This window comes from Mastigoproctus giganteus, chromosome 14 (genome assembly GCF_048544385.1).
Source record: "Mastigoproctus giganteus isolate SK-2022 chromosome 14, ASM4854438v1, whole genome shotgun sequence".
NCBI classification, from domain to species: Eukaryota; Metazoa; Arthropoda; class Arachnida; order Uropygi; family Thelyphonidae; genus Mastigoproctus; species Mastigoproctus giganteus.
Genome location: NC_143588.1, coordinates 52,655,014 through 52,676,752, shown reverse-complemented (window position 1 = coordinate 52,676,752; position 21,739 = coordinate 52,655,014). Strand labels below are relative to the sequence as shown.

The 21,739-nt window shown below is 37.2% G+C and overlaps 1 protein-coding gene across 1 annotated transcript in view; it reads right to left on the bottom strand.

The window, feature by feature from the left end:
* The window catches only part of LOC150075137 (carnitine O-palmitoyltransferase 1, liver isoform-like), a 317,335-nt gene that overhangs the window by 244,547 nt on the left and 51,049 nt on the right, over positions 1-21,739 (bottom strand). The window contains exon 3 of the mRNA XM_090388328.1: positions 20,584-20,706. Within this exon, the coding sequence (XP_090244454.1) occupies positions 20,584-20,706 (123 nt within the window). The remainder of the gene's footprint in view (positions 1-20,583; positions 20,707-21,739) is intronic.

Below are 21,739 nucleotides of genomic sequence, written 5' to 3'. Positions count from 1 at the left end.
TGAGGTTCAACAGCCAATTTGTTTTGCAATTGCCATAGTCTATCTTTTTAGGATTGGCACAACTTTCAACAAAACTACAGTATGGCAAACACTTAGTATGAAACTAAAAACTATTATCAAAAGCCATTATTTTATGGAATGAATCCTGATTCTTAGGTTGAAGAAATGTGGCAAAGAATGAAAGAGCAAGTGGTCGTAGCTGGCTTTTATTATAACAACATAAAAATTCAAGTTATCTAGAGAACATTTTGTAATTAGTTTCTTATTCTACACCAATACAGCAAATATTTATCCTTTTTTAAATAAAAGGGGAGGAATAAATATTCAGATTTTGCTCATTCATGAAAACATTATACTGTGTTCATCTTCAGGAGTTTTGTTTGCATGCACAATTGAATCACTATTTGTTAAAAGGGCATCAGTCATTTTTCAGGCCATTTTTAATTTTATCTAGTTTTCATTAAATATGAAATAGCTCTATCTCAATCAATTGGTGTTAAAAGAGCATCAATCAAATATATTTTCTATGAAAAACCAACATGAAAATTCTTGGTTTTTCTTAAAAGGGCATGAAGACAGCACATGTGTTGCAGCCATCTTGTTCTCCTCAACCTGTTTCTTTGTTTAGATATTAAATCAAATTTTGTTGTTAGTTGAATGTTTTCTAGTCATTATCTAGTAAATCAAATGTTTATTTCTGTTTATAATTACTTAAATTTAGTATGAAAGAAAGTGATTTTGGTGGTGTTAGTAGAGAAGGCTCTCAAAAGAGGAAAACGGAGACATTCTGATGAATATAAAAGAAGTAAAATTAAGTAGGCTAAAACCAAAAGGAGGCACGTGTTAATTACACAGGAACTCACTGTTTGTTATTTTTTAAATGAATATTTGAAACACGTGCCATCAAAATTTACAAAGCTTTGCCTTTTTTCAGACAACTTCTCGGATCAAAAAAAAAATAAATCAAACACATTCATGGTATCTACTCTCACTTAAAGAAATAAGTAATTTTGAAAAGATTCCATGTTTTTTTTTTCCCCATTAAAGGACACAGCTTCTTACCATATGATAGGAATTTTGGAGCAAAAAAAATATTAAGGAAATATGACCAATCATGCAGCCTATATGAAATTTCAGAGATAATTATTAGAAGTAGTTAGCCTAGAAAATTTGTTATTCGGGGAATGAAAAGAGAGAGAAGATATTTTGGATTTTAAAAATTGGTGTAAGAAACATTATAAAAAGACAGTTTCTGAAGAAACAAAGTAAAAGGGGGAAAAAATGAAAAATGAAGATTTGGAATAAGTTAATTGTTTCATTTTATATATCTCACCAATACAAAAATGGTACATCACAGCTTCGAGTTTCATCAGTGGACTCGCAAATCCTACATTCTTCATGAAAACTGGAAGAGAAGTTGTAGTTTTACCAAAAAACTGTTTATATCAGTTAGAAAAAGTATCCATAAAAGAGGCAAAAATGAAAGACTTGGTTAAAATGATTGGTTATATACCTGGGGGAAGAGAGAGAGAGATGAATATTTTTTTTCACATTTTGTATTCAAAGATTTATTTTCAAATAAATTTTTATACATTAAATGTATTCAGCTTGTTTCCCTCCTTACCTATCAGAAAATAATTAAAAAAATAATGTATTTTGTATTTTATGCATATTATAAATAAAAAAATAAAATGTCCTAGTGCCAAACCCTGCTGTTTGTTAAAAAGGCATCAGTTGACAACTTTCAAAATTCAATTTAAAAAAATAATAATAATTAAGTAATTAGTAATATTAAATTTTAGTGGTAAATGATAAATACAAAAAGGGAAAAGAGATTAACACTATCAGAAATTTGTATTACTTAAAAACATCCCCCCCCCCAAAAAAGTCACTCTTGACTGATGCCTTTTTAAAAAATAGTGATTCAATTATTGTAATTTGGGTGTATCTAACTTGAGGAGTGAACTAGTAATTTATTCATCTCTTGTGTTTTTCAATTTTTGTTGCTTCAGTATGGTGGATTACTTAATTAATTTAACATCTTTATACAGGATGTTTCAAAATTATGTATACCCACTTTAAAAATTTATATTTAATGAGCAATATACACAAATGTAAAATTTTTTTAATACTTTGAAGACAAAAAACAATTTCTTTTACAACAAAATTTTACCATATGTTTGAATTATGACACTATGAAAATAGATAAGAAAATAAAGAAAGTACATAAAATAAATATAAAGCTATCATTAGAGGCAGCAAAATACACATCCTCCACATGATGCCATTACATAACTGATATTAAGTATAAAATTAAAATAAAAAAATATGCCGCTAAATTTTATACTTAATATCGGTTATGTAATGGCATCATGTGGAGGATGTGTATTTTGCTGCCTCTAATGATAGCTTTATACTTATTTTAGGTACTTTCTTATCTATTTCCATAATGTCATTATTCAAACATATAAGCTAAAATAGGATATTTTCCAGTAGCATGGAAGTTATGCTATTAGTCAAGAAACACATAAAATCCAATGACTGACTTCATAAAATGAAGCCAGTCGACATCGCTGGACACTGCAGTGTCGAGTCAGTTTGGTGTGACATAAGCATTTGGAGATCAAAATTGAGAGTAGGATTATGATGGGTATAATAAGATACTGTACAGGGAAATAGTGGGCCAGTAAATCAGAGTCTTATAATGGGGAATTTTAATTTCCCAGATATTGACTGGAATTTGTGGGTTGGTCACTTGCACGCTAGCAAGGCTTTTGTGGATTTATTGGATGATTGTTTTCTACATCAGCATGTTCGGGAGGCAAATAGAGGGAATAATACTCTTGATTTGATTATCAGTAGTGATTCTTCATGCATTAAGAATCTGCAGATAAAGGAACCACAAGGTGGCAGTGATCACAGTGTACTGAAGTGGGATTTACTCAAAGAGGTAACTACCATCAGGGGTAAAGGGAAGGGTTTTTGCTTTCGTAAAGGCGACTACGATGGTCTGAGACAGTACTTAAATTCTATACATTGGGACTATTGATGATGTTACCAACAGCAAATTCAAAATGGAAAGCATTCAAAGAACTTATCTTGCAAGCTACTACACTTTATATACCAACTAAGAAATATTGTTCAAGGTTTAGGCCTAAATGGATGTCAGATGAACTAATGAGACACATGGCAGAGAAAAGTGCATGGGATACATATAAATTAACATGTGACACAGAAGCCTATAATAGATATAAGCTGGTCTTTAACCAAGTCACAAAGTAGGTTAGGCAGGCAAAGGCAAATCTTTGGCAAAGGATGCAAAGAAAAAGAGCAAAGAGTTCTTTACTTATGCAAACTCTAGAAGGAAGGGGATGAATCAGATTGGTCCACTTGATATTCGATGGTTCAACTACTGACGATCCTGCTCAGGTAGCTAACAAACTAAATGAATATTTTGCATTGACATTCACACATGAGGAGTTATTCAGCGAGGGGAACGCAACTCTCAAGATGTATTCAACTCTGAAGTAAGCTAGATAATATTGTAATAACTGAGAGGAAAGTGGAGGAGAAATTGTTGAAGATAAACACAAGAAAGGCACCTGGGGTGGATGTGATCTATCCAGTTATATTAAAGAAGGCAGCAAAGGAAGTAAGCAAACCCTTAGCCATGATTATGAGAGCTTCTTTGGACTCAAGGGAGGTACCCATAGACTGGAGATGTGCATATGTGATCCCAATTCACAAAGGAGGATCAAAGGCTGACACAAGTAATTATAGACCTGTGAGTTTAACTTCTGTTCCAGGAAAATTAATGGAGGCACTGGTTAAAGAAGCACTGCAGGATCATTTAGACAAGACTTCAGTTATAGCTCGGACACAGCATGGTTTTGTTAAGGGGAAGTCTTGCCTGACCAATTTGATTGGATACTATGATGCAGTCACAAAAGAGCTGGATGCAGGGAATAACTTCGATATTATATACTTGGATCTTAGAAAGGCTTTTGATACTGTTGCACATGGAAGACTGCTGCACAAATTGGAGGCATATTGCTGCTATGGATAAAGGGGGTGGTTGAGGGGGAGAAGACAGAGCGGTAATCAATGGACACTGCTCATCATGGACTAATGTTATTAGTGGAGTCCCTCAGGGTTCAGTGTTGGGTCCATTATTGTTTTCTGTATTTATAAATAATATTCATGATTAGTATATCAAGCTTAATGTCCAAGTTTTCAGATGATACAAAGGTTGGCAGGGTTGTCAAGGACACTACTGACACTATGCTGCTGCAACAGGATCTGGAAAGGTTGAGTAGATGGGCTGAGATGTGGCAAATGAAGTTTAACATTGACAAATGTAAAGTACTACATATGGGAAATAGCAACCCCAGAGCAACGTATCAACTCTGTGGTACTACAATGACAGTGGTAGAGAATGAAAAGGACTTGGGGGTAATTGTGCCGACAGATATGAAGTTCTCTGAGCAGTGCAGACGACCTGCAAGAGTAGCTCATGGTGTCTTGTCAATGATATACAGGAATTTTTCTAGCAGGGATAAGGAGGTGATTATTCCCTTGTATAAGGCAATGGTCAGGCCACACCTTGAGTACTGTATACAGGTCTGGAGACCTCATTTCAAGAAGGATGTAGAGCTGCTGGAACAAGTACAGAGAAAGGCAACAAGATTAGTGAATAGAACAATGGGTTGCTCTTTTGAAGAAAGAGCTTAAGTTTTGCAAATTACAGTATCTGGAGAATAGGCACCGGTGAGGTGATCTGATAGAGGTGAATAAAGACTTAAATGGTATGAGCATGCTCAATGCTGATGAGATTCTTCCTCTTACTCAGAATTATCACCTGAGAGGGCATATATTCAAATTGAGGAAAGACAGATGTAGGATAGATGTATGGAAATTTGCCTTTAGCAAGCAGGTAGTTGGTTGGTGAAACAGACTTCCATCCCTTGTTGTGGAAGTTGATAGCCTAAATAAATTTAAGGCTCAGCTGAACAGGCATTTCAAATGAACAAAGGGGTTAAGTGGAAGGGGTTTTTTTTTTTTTTTTGGCTGATGCTGCATAAGCTTGCTTTCTTGCATCATATGCCTCTAATAATGCTAATGCTCAGCTACCACCATTACAGCAAAAGCAAGTTTTCCACTCTTTGCATGTTCAAAATGGAGTTTGGACTGATTAATGACTGCTTTACAATTGTTGCGAGCTTTGGTGTAGGCAGAAAATGAAACTGAATAATTGGAAACAAGCCAATTACGATATGCAACATTCTTCTCTTGAACAGCCTTATCATATTTATTGGAAAACCAAGGTTTAGATAAAGGACGAGATTTTAGATTGGAGTGTGAAATAAAGGATTCCATTCCTACAAGAATAATTTCACTGACACGATCAGTGAAACTGCCGAAAATCTTAATCGTTGACATCATAAGTTTTGAAACAGTAGTCCGACCAAGGAAAAGAAGAAAAGAAATCTTGCAGGTCATCCCATTTTGCATTCTTGTAATGCCAAACAATACGAGGTTGGGAATAGCCATGAGATAAAGGTTCCATTGGAGAAGAGACAATCACCAAGTTGTGATCTGAGATACCTAAAGACCACTCGCTTCAACCATGTACTTAGAAGGGTTGTTTGTGAGAAAAAGATCAAGTATGTTGGCTGTATGGTTAGGATTGTCTGGTATTTTTGTAGGTAAATGAACAATCTGTATAAGGTCATTAGAAACTGCAAAAGCCTCAGCATCTCGACCAGCTGGGTCGGTATGACTAGAAAACAGAAACCAGCTGGAGTTGTGAACCTTAAAATCACCAAAGAAAATTACCTCACTGTTAGGAAAATTGGACTGGAGAAAGTCCAGTTGCAAAGAGAGGAAGTCAAAGAGCTCCAAGTGATTAGTGGAGTTGCGAGAACGGTAGAGACAACAGATGAATTTAACACAGTGAGGTAGAGAGATTTTAAGCCAGAGAAGATCGAAAAGAGGAGATTCCAAATTACGAATTCTCTGACAGGGAACATCAGAAGACATATGCACAAGTGCCACCTTTGAGATGAAAGGAATCATACAGTGAATAATTTGAGCAACTGAGATCAGCAGTGGTTGAATTAACCAATAACTGAGATTCTGTCAGAAGAAGTACATAGGGTTTGGCAGACGGCAAGTGGAAATGGACATTGTTGAGATTAGAATTGAGACCATGTATAATTGTTAAATGACCTAGGAAGTATTTGGGAGGGTTAGATCTTTTCGCAGATAAGCTTACTCTATAAATTTGACAATTCATGGTGTATTCAATAGTAAGAAAAAGTGGGAGGGGGGCATACTGTATGAAGTAATGAAATTTTTGGATATGGCATACACATGGTAAGAATATACCCAGATCCTTGATATCACGTGGCCTCAATAATGCACCCCGCATATACACTACTCGGGCTCCCTCCAGTCACTATCTGGAAGAGTAGAGGTAGCAAGATTATACACTAGCTTATCCGGAACCTCCTAAAGAGTTACCAATAGGTTCGGTCCGGTGTACTAACTAGCGGCCGGCCTGCGAACACCATTTTAGAGCTGTACCCTCGAAATGTAAGGAAGATTGGATCTCGCCATGATTTTCATCATAACCTCAAAAGTCATCAGTCATACTGCATGATGGAAGAGATGGGGAAGGGTTGACTAGACCTTTGCTCTGGAGACTAAACATGGGTTCCACCACTTCAAGCCTCCAATAAGCAAAGTGGTGATATTGCACCAGTTGATGAGTCATCTACCACCTAGTATTGCCTGATAACATAGAGGGGTGGTATTCCTCCATGTGGTGTGGGCGCCACACCTTGATCCCTGCTTATGTTGGTTCATACCTGGATGGTCACCCACAGTGTGATTGTGCATGGAGGTTATACCTAGGATTACTAACAGTCCCACCATCGTGAAGGTGCAAGCACAGGATTTGGCTGTCACAGACCGTCCAGACTTCACCGAAATTGGGTCTACTTGACTTGAATGTCACCCGAATATCAGTTTCTTCAGCATTTTAGACTCCAGGGGTATCCAGTACAGCTTGTCTGGCATATCTGAGAGAACGTCTGTGACATCCTCAAGGACCCAATTCTCCTGATTGTGATGTGTGTTAAGTCAGTCAAATGAAATGCAGATTGAGTGATCATATTAATGAGCATGAAGGAGCTATTCATCATGTTGATTTTGACAGCTTGGTCATCTCTGAGCATTACTGGTGTGAGCAGAATTTCAATATAATATTATCCCATATCTCAAAGTGGAAATAATAAATTGGGCTAATAATTCTCGCCATCTCTCTCAGGGTTAGAGGCCCTCCATATAGCTGTGGTTGGGTTCACCATCAATCCATAATGATGGAATCCACATACATGGATACCAGCATTATAGAATCCATATATGCAGGTTTCCATGTTGAACCCATATTGTTCCAACTAATGTACTAAAGTGGGGTGATCTGGCAGGGATTTCAACTTAAGGCATATTGTACAAACAACTGTTTTCATTGAAGTAACAAATATGGTTCATTTGCTTCGACATATAGACTTTGGTACAGGTGATGTTCTGAGAGCAATATGAATGGCCTGATGGTGAATGGGGGTCAGGCCAAAAAAATGAGCTATACCCGAGACCCATAATCTAATTTTGAGCATACAAGTGCACAGTACATATGGAGTAAAGTGCATCTGTCTGCACCCCAAGAAGTGGAAGAGAAAGTACGGAGAACGTTAAGCCCTCTCATGCACTTTGTGTGTAGCTGACGAATATGTTGAAGGAATGTCGGCTGTTTATCAAATATGAGTCCCAAGAATTTTGTCTCTACTACTACTGGAATAATAGTTTATCCGAATCATAATTCGGGCTCAGCATGGAAAATACACTTGTGACAAAAATGAACACAAATGATCTTCTCCTGTGAGAACATTCACCAATGCCCAGCAGTTAAGATGGTCAAGCGATTGTTGCAGTTGTCTCTCAATAACCCTTATGTTGCACGATTGATAAAATATGCTGAAGTCATCGACGTAGAGTGCACTGTTTATAGTTGGAGGAAGCTATTTGGTAATGGAATTTATTTTAATGGCAAAAAGCGTGACACTTAAGACAGATCCTTGCAGTACCCTTCCTCTTGGCAAAAGGGCCAGGAAAGGGTGATCCAATTCAAACTTGGAAATAACAGAGGGATAAGAAGTTTTTGATAAAAACAGGAAGGCGACTTTCTTAAACCGAGGTTATAAAGGTCTTTTAAAATACCAAAACTCCAAGTTGTGTCACGCTTTTTCCATGTCAAAGAAGATGGACGCCAAGTGTTCTCTTTTTAGGAAAGCATCTCAAATAGATGTTTCCAGTCTAATTAAGTAGTCCAAAGTGGACCTGTTCTTTCAGAAGCCACACTGAAAGTGAGAGAGAAGGTCATTCAATTCAAAGTACCATAAAAAATGAGCAGTTACCATTCTCTCCAATACTTTATACAGACAGCTAGTCAGAGCAATAGGACGATAGTTTTTTTAGAGATTTAGGATCCTTTCCTGGCTTGGCAAAAGCAAGGATAGTTGCCTTGGCTAGGAGTCTGGAAACTATTCTTCAAGGAAGATTCTGTTGTACAGAAAGAGCAGAAGGTCCTTAGATTTTGGTGAAAGGTGTTTGATCATTTCATAATGGATGTCATCTGGTCCAACAGCAGTAACCTTTGTAAGGGCAAGTGCTGTTTTCAGTTTGTGGATGGTAAATGGCCTATTATATGGGTGGAAACCCTTTGATGTAAATTAAAGGCCTGTGTTTTTCAGTTTTTTGTTTAACACATTGACTGCCAAGCTAGTTTCGAAAAAAAATTACCCAGGGCCAAAAAATATTTAGTAAATAATTTGATTAGTAATTCTAAAATAAATATTGAAATGTCAGTGTTATGCAGTTTTTTTACTTAAAATATCAAAAAAGAGTTTTTTTGTGTCGCATATATGTGGCTGACGTGGCCCAGTAGGTTACTTTATTTCTTGAGATGCCGTGTCAGCCACACACATGTGATGCTATTACAGCATACATATGAAGGTTGTTTGTGATTAGTTTATTGCACGCATGGCACACACTGCAATAAAATTAAATGCAATAAAATAATCACTCAAACGTCGCAATAAATTTGTCAGCATTAATAGGATTTTGTGAAAACAAGTTCATTACCACACTGTATTATCCCCATTATTATTGTGTTGTGTTTCTCTGAAAGTTTGTACAAGTGTGTCGTAAAAAAAAAAATCTAAACAGCAATGGCTAAAAAAAAAAATAACTAAAAGAAGACGAATTAAGAGAAACTGCTGAAAATCTTAGTAGTTCTGAAGATGGAAAAGATTGACTCTGATGATTCGGTAAAAGATCCTGACTGGGATATTTCTTCAAATGAAGGAGATACTGAAAAACCGGAAAATATTTTAGAAGTGCTTCAAGACTGGATGAAAGAAGAAAACACATATGAGCAATTTGAAAATACCAAAGAACCTGAGATTGAAGCTACTGAAACAAACGAAGCTACTGAATGGACTAAATACAAAGGATACCAAAAAAGATTTGATTTCACAGGCAAATCGGGACTGCAAATAGATGTATCAAGAAACATTACTCACCTTGAGGCATTTTCATTATTTTTTGATGATGAAATAATAAATCTTATTGTAAAAGAAACAAACAGATAGACCGAACAGAAAATTCAGAGTACTCGAGCTTCGTGGCAGGGTCACCTAAAAAAGTGGGTTTCAACAACTGCTGATAAGATGAGAAAGTTTTTCGGGCTTCTTATGTGGATGGACTAGTAAGTTGGGCAGCATTGCATCTTACTGGTCAACCAAACCTATCTATGAAAATAATTTAGTTATTATTATTATTTTGTTTTTTTTTTAGGAGCATTAGCAACTAAGGCCATATTGCTCCGGGATATGCGGCGGTCATTCCCTGACCTTTCTGAATCCTCCATATTTGGTGGTGACGGGCTCAAACCCCGGTCTAATCAAGAAGCGTGTGCTAAGCACTGCTGCTCCTTCCCACCTGGCTACAGAGGCGCCAAATAATTTAGTAACAGAAATGTCTCGCAATAGATTTGAATTGCTGTTGCGCCTCATTCACTTTTCAGACAATGAAACCGCTATTCCATGGGACAGGCTCAGTAAAATACAACACCTGATAGATATGATGTTTTGCAGCTGAAATATCAGAAAATATTTTTCCACAGCGAAGATTTCGTCATTAACGAAATCTTATTCCTTGGAGGAGCAGGCTGATATTCCGACAGTACATTCCAAATGAAGCGCACAGGTATGGAATCAAGCTGTTCAAGTTATGTTCCACTGAAGGATATCTGATCGAGCAAGATCTATTCAGGTAAATCTGAAAATTATATAAAATCCATAGGTTTAGTTGCAAAGCTCTGCGAAGAGTTATCACAAGGATTTCTAAATGAAGGTCGCACCTTGTACATAGACAACTTTTATACCAGCTACCATCTGGTGTTATAGTTTCTTCATAAAAAAAAAAAAAAAAAAAAACCTCACGTTGTAGGTACATTACAAGCGAATAAAAAAAAATTTATGCCCAAAGAACTCATGTACTCAAAGCTAAATAAAGGGGAGATGATTGCCAAGGAAGAAAAAAAATGGAATTATTGTTCTAAAGTGGCAAGATGCTCGAGATGTGAGACTACTAACAAAAGCATGCCCCAGAAATGGTTGATGGACCCTCCACCAGTAAAGGAAGACGGAAAGAAGCAAAATAAGTGAGAGGCAGGCATTGATCTGTGGAATCAAATGGGTTCGTATGCCACAACACTAAGAAAAAGGGGTAAAGTGGTACTGGAAATTAGCAATAGAATATATACTCGGAATATCAGCTGTCAACGCGCATGGGGTATACAAGAGTGCTACATGAAAACAAATAAGAAGTTTCGGGAAGAGGTAGTTACAGATTTGCTAAATATAGAACAGAAAGAGAAACGTGAAAAGCCAAAATTTGGTAACACTCATATACTTACAACAAAAATCGATGCAAACAACAAGAAAGTTAGAAGGATGTGCATTTTTTGTTACGCAAAATTGAAACAGTTGGAAGGAAGATCAGTTGCTAACGGAAAGGGTAAAAGAGTTTCAACGTATTGCCCAGACTATTCATCAGCCTTTCACATGTTTGGAGTGTTTTGGACACCACCATAAATCAAAATAAATATAATTACAATTTTATAATTATAAAATTTGTAATAATAAAGAATTTTTAAATAATGACCAGTTACTCGCTTATATTTTCTCATAGCCCCATGCAAATTTCATTACATGTAACACCGGAGGCCACACTTTTCAAAAATAACGTAAATTTCCAACAATTGTCAGCACTATACAGCCGATGCAGCTCCCACTGAAACAGTGGGTGTTGGCAATATATGTCCAACAGGCACAGGTGTTAGACATATACGGCCGACGCGGCAGTCAACATGTTAAGGACCAGAAACTCTGGGGAGTAAGATGATGTGCTGAGATGTTAGAAAAAAAGTTTTGCCAAGGGCATTTGCTATTGCAGTAGAGACTGGAATAGTACATCCATTACATTCCAGGACTGATGTGGAGTGTGCAGTGTATTTCCCTTCATTTTCTGGATTTTTTTCCCAGACTGCCTTAGTGCTGGTCATCTGGGTAATAGGGGATGTGAAACAGATCAAAATTCCTTTTGACTCTGACAGCATATGTGGTGTGCTCTGCCACATGCACATTTAAAGGCTAGAAGGTTGGGCTGTGGTAGAATATCTTCGGAATATCCCCCAAGCTTTGTCTTGAGCCTTCTTTGCTGCTGTGCATTCGGCATTCCACCATGGTTTCCGTTTTTGGAATTGCATTTGCAGCCGAATGAACAATATATTCTGTGATGTACATATCTGCATCATTGACAGGCTCCAGACTGGCAGTACTGATGTCAAAATTTGCTGGAGGTTGAAAGGCATTCCAGTCAGCCTGATAATCTTCCACTGCGGTAACCTACCTGACAGGAAGCCATGGTCTCCCATTAATTAGTGGTTATCACAGGGAAGTGATCAAAGGGTAGCAGATAGAAAGATCATTGGCAGAAAACATACGGGCAGGCACGTGAAAGAAGGTGTTTGTTCCCACATTTAGGAGGGAGAGGTCACTGGGCATATGTTCTATGACTGATTCCCTTCCATTGATGCAAGCACTACCCCACAGGGTGTTATGCCCATTAAAATCTCCAAGTAGTAAGAATGGGGGAGGCAACTGCATTACAAGCTCATCGAGGTCTTTCTAGGAGATGTCAGTCCCAGATGGCAAATAAATTGAGCAAATGGTTAATAAAAATTCCACTGTAAGGCAAACTGCAACAGCCTTGATGCTGGCTGAAGTATCAAAGGCTGAGATGGGGGTTGGTTACCCACAAGGCTAGTCACTCCTCCATGAGCAGGACCATTTTCAATTCTATCATTACGAAAAATTGTGATGTTACACATTTCAGGGTGCTCATTTGCCTTTAGGTAAGTCTCCTGCAAGCATAAGCAAACTGCCCATGCTTTTGCAGGAGGGCCTTGATGTCATCAATATTTTCCAAGAATCCACAACAGTTCCATTGTAGAAATTTAGCCATTACTTTGGCTTGGTGGGTCCATCAGGTGGCTTCCAAGATGCTGAGGGAATACTTTTCTCAGTCCTTGATTTATCTATTTTGGGGAACTATGGATGCTGTCCTGTGTCCAATTCCACCTCCACAAAAAGTTCCAGGACTAATTCATCTGGTATCTCCTTCTCAATCTCCATATTTTCTTGAGCACTAGACAATACCTCAGGCTTCTTATTCTTTTCTATTTCAGGCTACTTATTCTCCCCCTTTTTTTTTTTTTTTTTTTACTGATGAAGCATTAGGTGGTTCATCAGCATAAGATGTGGGAGTGGCAGCTGATTGATCTTTCTTTGTAGATTTTTGTGAACTTCACTGGTAGCATGTGATAGGAGTGAATGATTCTTTTGGTGGTATGGTCATTTCTGTTTGGGTTCGAATGGAACATCTCCCTGATACCTTCTGAGCATAGGTAGGTTTATTTGTGTTAAAGGCTTTCTCCGCTTTACTCGCCTCCTAATATGATATATCTATCTCTGCCTTAAAACTTTGAATTTTTTTTCTTCTGGCATGCTTATGAACAAGCAGGGTACTCTCCTTGGCAGTTAATGCATGATGGTCTTGAAGCTGAATGTGATGAGGTTTCACTGTCCTTTGTAGCAGGGCGGCACATGCAAGGGCTCCAGACAGACAATTTGCAATTATCCGTATTTCTGGTACTTAAAGCACCGTAAAGGATTTGGTACATACGGACACACTGGACAATTAACATAGCCAGCTTTGATCTCATTAGGAGACATGGGCAAGTTAAATCTCAAGATGATATTTCTGGTGGGAAATAGTTTCCCATCCCATCCCTACATGCAGAAATTCTTTTAACTGCAATAACTCCATGGTTTTAGTTCAGAGCAAATTTCCTCCTCAGTAACCTCGAGAAGATCTCAATCTGAAATGGCACCTTTCGATGAATTGAGTGTTCTATGTGATGTCACGGTTATCAGTATTCATCCGAATAATGTTGCTCAGAGTAGTTGCTCAAAATGCTTGTCATTTTTTGTTTCAATTAAGAGAACCCCAGAACAGAGCCTCTTAATTAATTTAGAAAACCTGCTAATGCCCTAAGCCCTTCTGTATAAAGAAGGGTGACATTTTTCCAATAGACCTTTCACTGTTGGAGTGAATGATTAAGAATCTTGGGACAGTCCCTGATAGTATTTCAGCACTGTCTGTTTCTTCACTTATATTTGCAGATAGGGACCATGTTTTGGCCCCTGAAGAAATATGTTTATCAGGATTCGTGAGGTTTTAATATTGGTTCAGTGCTTGGGCTCTCCACCAACCATGGAGCACAAAGAGATGCCCACTACCTGGCAAGCAATAAATGTGCTCAGGAGTGGGATGCCAGGGCTACCCAGAACACCACACACTCACTACTGCCAGCCTGAATCCTGTTCCTCAGACCATGAGGTTAGGGGCATGGCATTGACACGGTTTACCCTTGCAGGCAAACCCACTAGCTGATTTATCCTACCCGGGTCATCCAGGACCACGATGGTATGTTGAAGCTGGGCCCCTCAATCACCAGGATCCCCTGATCTGAATTTCCACGGAACCCAGCACACAGAAAACATGCCACATTCCATTGATATTAGCCTAGGCTGTGGGGGCATTGGATCCCAGTGATGCTAATCTGGGGAACCAGCAGTGTCACAGGGAGGTCCCCTCACCACATACAGGTGTCATGTCAAGGAGTCATTAAGGGAGCAGGGGAAACAGATGAGGAAGGAAGGAACATGTGAAGATAAAGAAGGTGGAAGATAGGAAGACTTTTCACCTGAAAATAGAAAGTTAAATGGATTTTTTAATGAAAATCCCAAACAAAAGAGCTATTAGAACCAATAGCACTTACTACCATGCATGGGTTGAAGGTTCAGAAGATGAAAGAAGATACTTGTTGACATTAGATTTGAATTTCTGTAAATTGTAATTTTCAGGAAATAACATAAGGAAGGTTGTTCCAGAAAATAGAAACTGAAAGCATAAATGTGGAAGGAAAAAAAAAAAAAAAATTTGGTTCTGTGAGTTAAGTTGGACAGTAAAGGGATGCTGACTGGTTGCTGAAAGTGTTCTAACTGCTTTGAGAAAGAGAGAGAGAGGGGGGGAATTATAGAAACCACTTCAGAAGAACAGTGCCCATACAGCAGAAAGAGAAATGAGTCATTGATTAACCTAAAGGCAGAAACACACTATTATCACCTCATGTGAGCTCACATTAAAATATGTCAAATGTCCAATGTATAAGAGCTATATTTCCAATTTAATTGTATTTGTTGGAGACACACTGCTGTCATTCGCTGTATTCACAAAATATCACGTGATATTGTAGGCAGACTCACGTTTTTAGGAGCTTGCACAATTTCTGTTCAAACAGAAATTTCGTGAGTCACGATAGCATGAGCAGAGGAAAATGGAAGAAATACTAATAGAAAAAAGTGAGATTGTACAAGGTACTATATAATATTAATACATGTTTTGTTTTTGCATCCTTTAGTTGAAGTGATTTTCTTATTTGACATAAATTTATATAACACTAATACAATTTCCATTATAAAAATTAACTTTTAGAGAGATAAATAGCTTAGTTTTATAGAAAAAATTTCAACTTCCAAAATTACCAAAAAATAATGTTATTGGTTTCACATTACGGTATTTTCACAACACGATGGTATCTCTGGAATGAATTAACATTGTAAAGCAGGGGTCCACTGTAATCTCAATCATTATACACATAGTTGTTTGGGTTCTCTTTCTACGTTTTTTTGTACCTTAAACAATCAATCAATCTCAATTTTATTATGTTAACAAAATAAGCTAAAAGTGTAGGCAAAACCCACCAACGGAGTAGACCAACATTATTAAATTTAACAAATTTAGAGATAAAACCAGTCAATCATTTCAATAGAATGCTCAACTACCATTTGGACAAGAAGCAAGTTTTCTTCTCTTAGCCTCTTCGAAATCTAGAGTGGACTGATTAATAACTGCTTTACAATTGTTGTGAGCTTTGTTATAAGCAGAAAATGAACCTGGAGATTTGGAAACATGACATTTACGATGGGCAACATTCTTATCTTGAACAGCCCAGCACATTTATTGGAAAACCAAAGTTTAAATAAAGGATGAGGTTTATGATGGAGTGTGGAATAATGGATTTCATCCCTACAAGAATATTTTCACCGACACAATCTGGATAAATTGTGATTTCAGAAGATTTTAAATAATAATCCAACCAAGAAAAAGAAGAAAATAAATCTGGCATTTTATGCCATTTTGCATTCTTGTAATGCCAAACAACATAAAGTTGAGAATGGCCACGAGAGAAATGTTCCACACGAAGTTTTGATTTGAGGTGCCTAGACGACCACTCACATCAACAGTGTACCTAGAAGGGTCATATGTAAGAAAAACATCAAGCGTATTGGCTTAGTGGTTACGATTGTCTAGTATTCTAGTTCGTAAATGATCTGTGTGAGATCATTAGTAATTGGAAAAGTCTCAGCATCTCGACTGAAGTTAGCTGGAATTGTGAACATTAAAATCACAAAGGAAAATTACCTCACTGTTAGGAAAGTTGGACTGGAGAAAATCAAGTTTCAAAGAGAGGAAGTCAGAGTTCCAAGTGATTAGTGGAGTTGGAAGAATTATAGAGGCAACAGATGAATTTCAAAAAAATGTGGCAGTGAGATTTTAAGCCAGAGATGATCAAAAAGAGAAGATTCCAAATTACCAAATCTCTGACAGGGAATATCAGAACAGACATATACACAAGTACCACTTTTTTGAAGCAAAAGGAATCATACAGTGAATAATTCAGACCATTGGGATCAGCAGTGGTTGAATTAACTGATAACTGGGATTCTATCAGAAAAGGAATATGAGGTTTGGCAGACCGAAAGTGGAAATGGGCATCATTGAGATTGGAACCGAGACCATGTATATTTGTGAAATGAGTGAGGGAGTGTTTAGCAGATTTAGATCTTTTCACAGATAAATTTGTTCTATCAGTTTGACAATTCATGATGTACTCAATAGTAAAAAAAGGTGGCGAGCACATGTTGTGTAAAGTAATGAAAATTTTGAATATGGCATACACATGGCAAGAATATACCCAGCTACTTGACATAATGTAGGCTCGACAATGCCCCCGCATACACACTACTTGGACTCTCACCAGACACTATCTGACAGATTAGAGGTAGCAAAATTACAAACTAGCTAGTCTGGAAACCTCTTAGAGAAGAATGACCAATAGGTTCACTCCTGCGGACTATCTAGCAGCTGGCCTGCAAATGCCAAACCCTTGAAACATAAGGAAGATTGGATCTCGCCACAATATAAATCATAATCTCAAAGGCATCAATCACAAGTGCATGATAGAAGAGATGGGGTTTCCGGAGCAACTAAACGTGGGTTCCACCACTTCAAGCCTACAATAAGCAAAGTGGTAGCATTGCACTAGTTGAGAGTCATCTAACTTAGTATTGCCTTGTAACATAGAGAGGCAGCATTCCTCCATGTAGTGTTGGAGCCACACCTTGAACCCTGCTTACCTTGGTTTGCACCTGGGCGGTCACCTCGAGTATGCTAATTGCCATATTTCAGGACTTGCACATGGGAGTTACACCCAGGGTTACTAACAGTCCCACCATCATGAAGGTACTTTGGTTTGGTTTCTTTTGATGCACAAGCAGTTAAGGCTATAATGCCCAAAGACAACCATCATGAAGGTGCAAGCAGAGGATTTGGCTATTACAGACCGACCAGACTTTGCCAAAATTAGGTCCACTTGATTTGAGTGTCACCTAAATATCAGTTCCATCAGCATTTTAGATTCCCAGGTAGCAAGCTCAGCTTGCTATACCTGAGAGAATGTCTGTGACAGCCTCAAGGACAGACAGGCACTTTTCTGGAAGTGCCATCCTCCACAGGAACAGGAAAAGATTTGTGGCAATAGAGTCCACCAGGCTAAAAGATTGGTATGGGAGGTGGAGAAGGGAGACAAGAATCGTAGGGGAGTAAAGTCACAGAGCTGAAGTGTCCTATGTGGGTGGGATCATACTGTGGATATGCAGTGCTTCTCTGTTAGTAATTTGTATGATTTGCTGACACCAGCCAAAGCCAATGTCAGCAAATCCCATATCGTGCCTCAGAAGAGGAGAAATGATAGCTGTAGGGCTGGGTGGTTCTGGTAGGTAAACAAAACACTGCTCACGTGTTGTTTGAAATTGGCACATTGGCTGACACGTGGCAGGGTCGTCTGCTACAGGAAATAGTTCTTTGTTTTGTGTAAATGCTGTACAAAAATATGTGCTTCGTCTCGATTATTACTGTTGTTGTAAAATGGTTGCTTGCTTTGATTATTATTAATCTGTTTATTCCATTATATGTGTACAATTAAGTTTGAAATTTCCACACTTAAGTTTCCTGAAATGGAAAATGGAAGCAATTATCAGTTTCATGTTTATATTTTATGATTGTAAATTTGTTTTCTCATTTTTAGCAAAATTTATATATATTTTTTAAATAAACTTGTGTAAAAAACAGCATTCACTAAATATTCAATTTTTTGTTACAAATTAAAAAAATTACATAAAATAAGCACAGTAATCCATTCATACTGCTTGTGGTACATCACAAGGAGTATTTTAAAAAACCAAAAGCATTTATCAGAAATAAAAAAAAAATAAAAAAGAACATAGTTGAGGACCTGTCAGGTTCTCTGCAACTGTTTGCTAAAAACATGAGCACAGCAGCTACTGCGTTAAATGACATAAACGAGGGATACAGAGCATGTTGTCAAAATTTGCATATGATATCAAGACAGTAGTAATGATCAGCACCAAGAAGCACTTTTGCAGGATGACTTTTAATGAGTAAAAATAAGTAAATGTAATGAGTAAATTATTTTTTAATGAAAAAAATACGCTTGGGGAAATATCAACAAAATATATTATACACTTGGTTGTTATGTTCTTGTTATTTGGTTTTTAGGAGCATTAGAGCAACAAAAGCCATATTTGCTCCGGGGATATGCGGTAGTCATTCCCTGACCTTTCCACATCCTCCATATTTGGTGGTCATGGGCTCGAACCCCAGTCTAATCAAGAAGCGTGTGCTACGCACTGCTGCTAATGCCACACTTGGTGGGATTTGAATTAAAGTAAATAAAAAGAGGGATTTGGAGTTTACGATACAAGCAGATATGAATTTCTCAGTGAAGTGTAAGGAAAAGTCCACAGTGTCCTATAGAACATTTGCTTGTAGAGATGGTTAAGTTATAATCTCACTGTATAAAGCAACTGTAACACCAGGATTTGGAATACTCTCTCTAAGTATGGAGACTACATCTAAAACAAGATGTCAAGCTTCTTGAACAGACCAAAGACAAGCAATATGCCTTATGATATCAGCCAGCAAAAGAGCATCAAAATGAGGAAGGACTTCAAATATACGGCCCATACAGCTTGGTGATTAGCACACATTTTTGTATAACATTTACAAAGACCTGAATGAGGTCTATAAGGCTCTGAGTGTAAAAATAGTGAATCAGGGCGAAATTTTCACTCATGTATTGGTATTAGTGGTGGAAAATGATGAAAGCAAGGGTATATACAACAACAGCAAAAAAAAAAAAAAAAAAAAAACCACCGCTTCTCACATCATCTGTCCAACCCCTCTACTAAATCTCTCTAAAAACACAACAATGAGCCCAGCATTGAATCCTCAGGTACTCCACTAATAACATTAGTCCAAGAAGAGTAGATCCATTGATAATCTAGTCTCTGTCCTCTCCCACCCAACCATCCCTCTATCCTAGCAGTAACTTGCCCCTAATGTCACACTGCTCTTTATTTGCCACACTTTGTACAGCAGTCTTGTATTGGGAACAGCATTAAAACCTTTCCTGAAATCCAAGTATAAATATCAAAATTACTTTACATTACTTCTTTAATTCTCATTATTTCAATGTAAAAGAAGTCAAGGTTTGAAATTGCTTCACCCTTTGAACCCCCTTTGACTTTGGGATAATATTCGCACATCTTTAATCCATAGGTACCTTGAATCCAAGGAAACTCTCGTAATCGTGGCTAAAGATTTGCTCTTTTGCTGCCTCTCTTAATGTAATTGGATAGATCTCATCCAAGCTAGGTGCCTTATTTACATTTAGCTTCAACAATCTCCCTCCGACTTCCCTTCTCACAAAATCATTTAGCTCCTGTAATTCAACATACATCTGGCATGACCAGGCCTAAAAAATTCCTTGTGTGTAAAAATAGATGCAAAATATCTATTCAGTTTGTCAACAACCTAAGACGGATCATTAACAATTATGCCATTCATATCTAGTGGACCAATGTGATTCAATCCTTTCCTTCTACTGTTTACATAATTAAAGAAGTCTTTGCTACTTTTCTTTACATTTTTTGCCAGCAACTTCTCATAATTTGTCTTTGCTTGCTTAACCCACTTTGTAACTTGATGTTATGATACCTTTATAACTTTTAAAGGTCAATAGGCCATTAATTCAAATGCCAGGGGAAGAGGTTTGGATTGGACTGTAGGACGTTTTCTTTTAGCCAGTGAGTTGGTTAACTACTGGAAAAAGTTGGCTACAAGGATTCATGATGCTGAGAGTCTGGGGAAATTCAAAGGTCAGCTGGATACCTACATGAAGACGGACTTGGACTGGCAGTTTTTTTTTTTTTTTTTATTATTATTTATTTGTTTTTATTTATTTATTATTATTTTTTGGCAAGTAAGACAGGAGCCTAGGGTCTCCTTGCATCATATAGTTAATGCAAAACCCCATTTTGTAAATCTTTTGCACTTACAAAATTGCAAATCATCAACAGAGAAATGTATTTAGCAGTTTAAAATAATATGCACAACATCATAACTTACACATCCATCCTCGATAAGTAAGCAATATCCTCAGTAAATATTGCCGAACATACATCAAAATGAAGAAAAATGTAAATCCAACTATGCAAGATATAATTACAGCTTTCAGCGAGTTAGGAATTCCTACAAAGAGAACAGAAAAAAAAAGACTGATTTGAATTTTAAAAAATTGCTTTTACAAATGCATTAATAAAATAACTTTTAAGAACATGCGAGTAGAAAAAGGCAAACTTCACTGACTAAATTAGAGTTATCAGGCATCAACATTTTCTACGGCCAATCCTCAAAATTGACTGCAGGCCCTGGAAAATTCTGTTCCATGAATGTAACCAATTTTCAGAATATGAACCTGGAAAGGAGACACACAAGCACCAGAAATCATCATGCAATTGAGCCTACTCTCTTTCCAGGATTTCAATATTGTGTATGTTTATTTATTGCTACTATGGCTATATTTATACGAACAGCAGTGGCACAAAATATTGCATATGTGGATTCTGCCATAAGCATCCAGGGAAATTAAAGGAGACTCGGAACAACTGAATTTATGATTTATTTTAAAAATATGACAATTTTAATTACAATCAATTATAAAAGTTTGTAGTTTATATAAAAGCTACAGACTTTTGGATAATAAATTTAATAATTATAAAAATTAAATAGCTAATGCTATTTGGTCTTACCGAAATTATAGTACAGTCAAACTTGGTTATACCGAGCACAGAAATAACGAGAACATGGTTGTAATGACCAAAAAGCCATAATGATTTTAATTTACACTTATTCCAATACAATAGCTCACTGTTATAACAAGTGTACAACACAGATATACCAAACAAATTTTGGTAACTATTTAATTGCTTGGGGTCGAAAAAAACCCAATTCTTGAAATAGACAAACATGAAAAGGACGACAGCTTTTATGACAACCCACATCGGATTCGCGGCAGATTTATGACCTTGTCCTTTCAGGAACAGGGACTATACAATAGTGCACTGGCATTCCGTTTGTCACATTACCCTTACAGATTGTCTTGTATTCAATGAACCATAAATTTATTTCGGGACTTCTGGAAATGGGACTACTAAGAACTTTGTATACATTTCAGGATGACTAAGAACCTTGTATGCAGATCACTTTATCATTTTAAAATAAA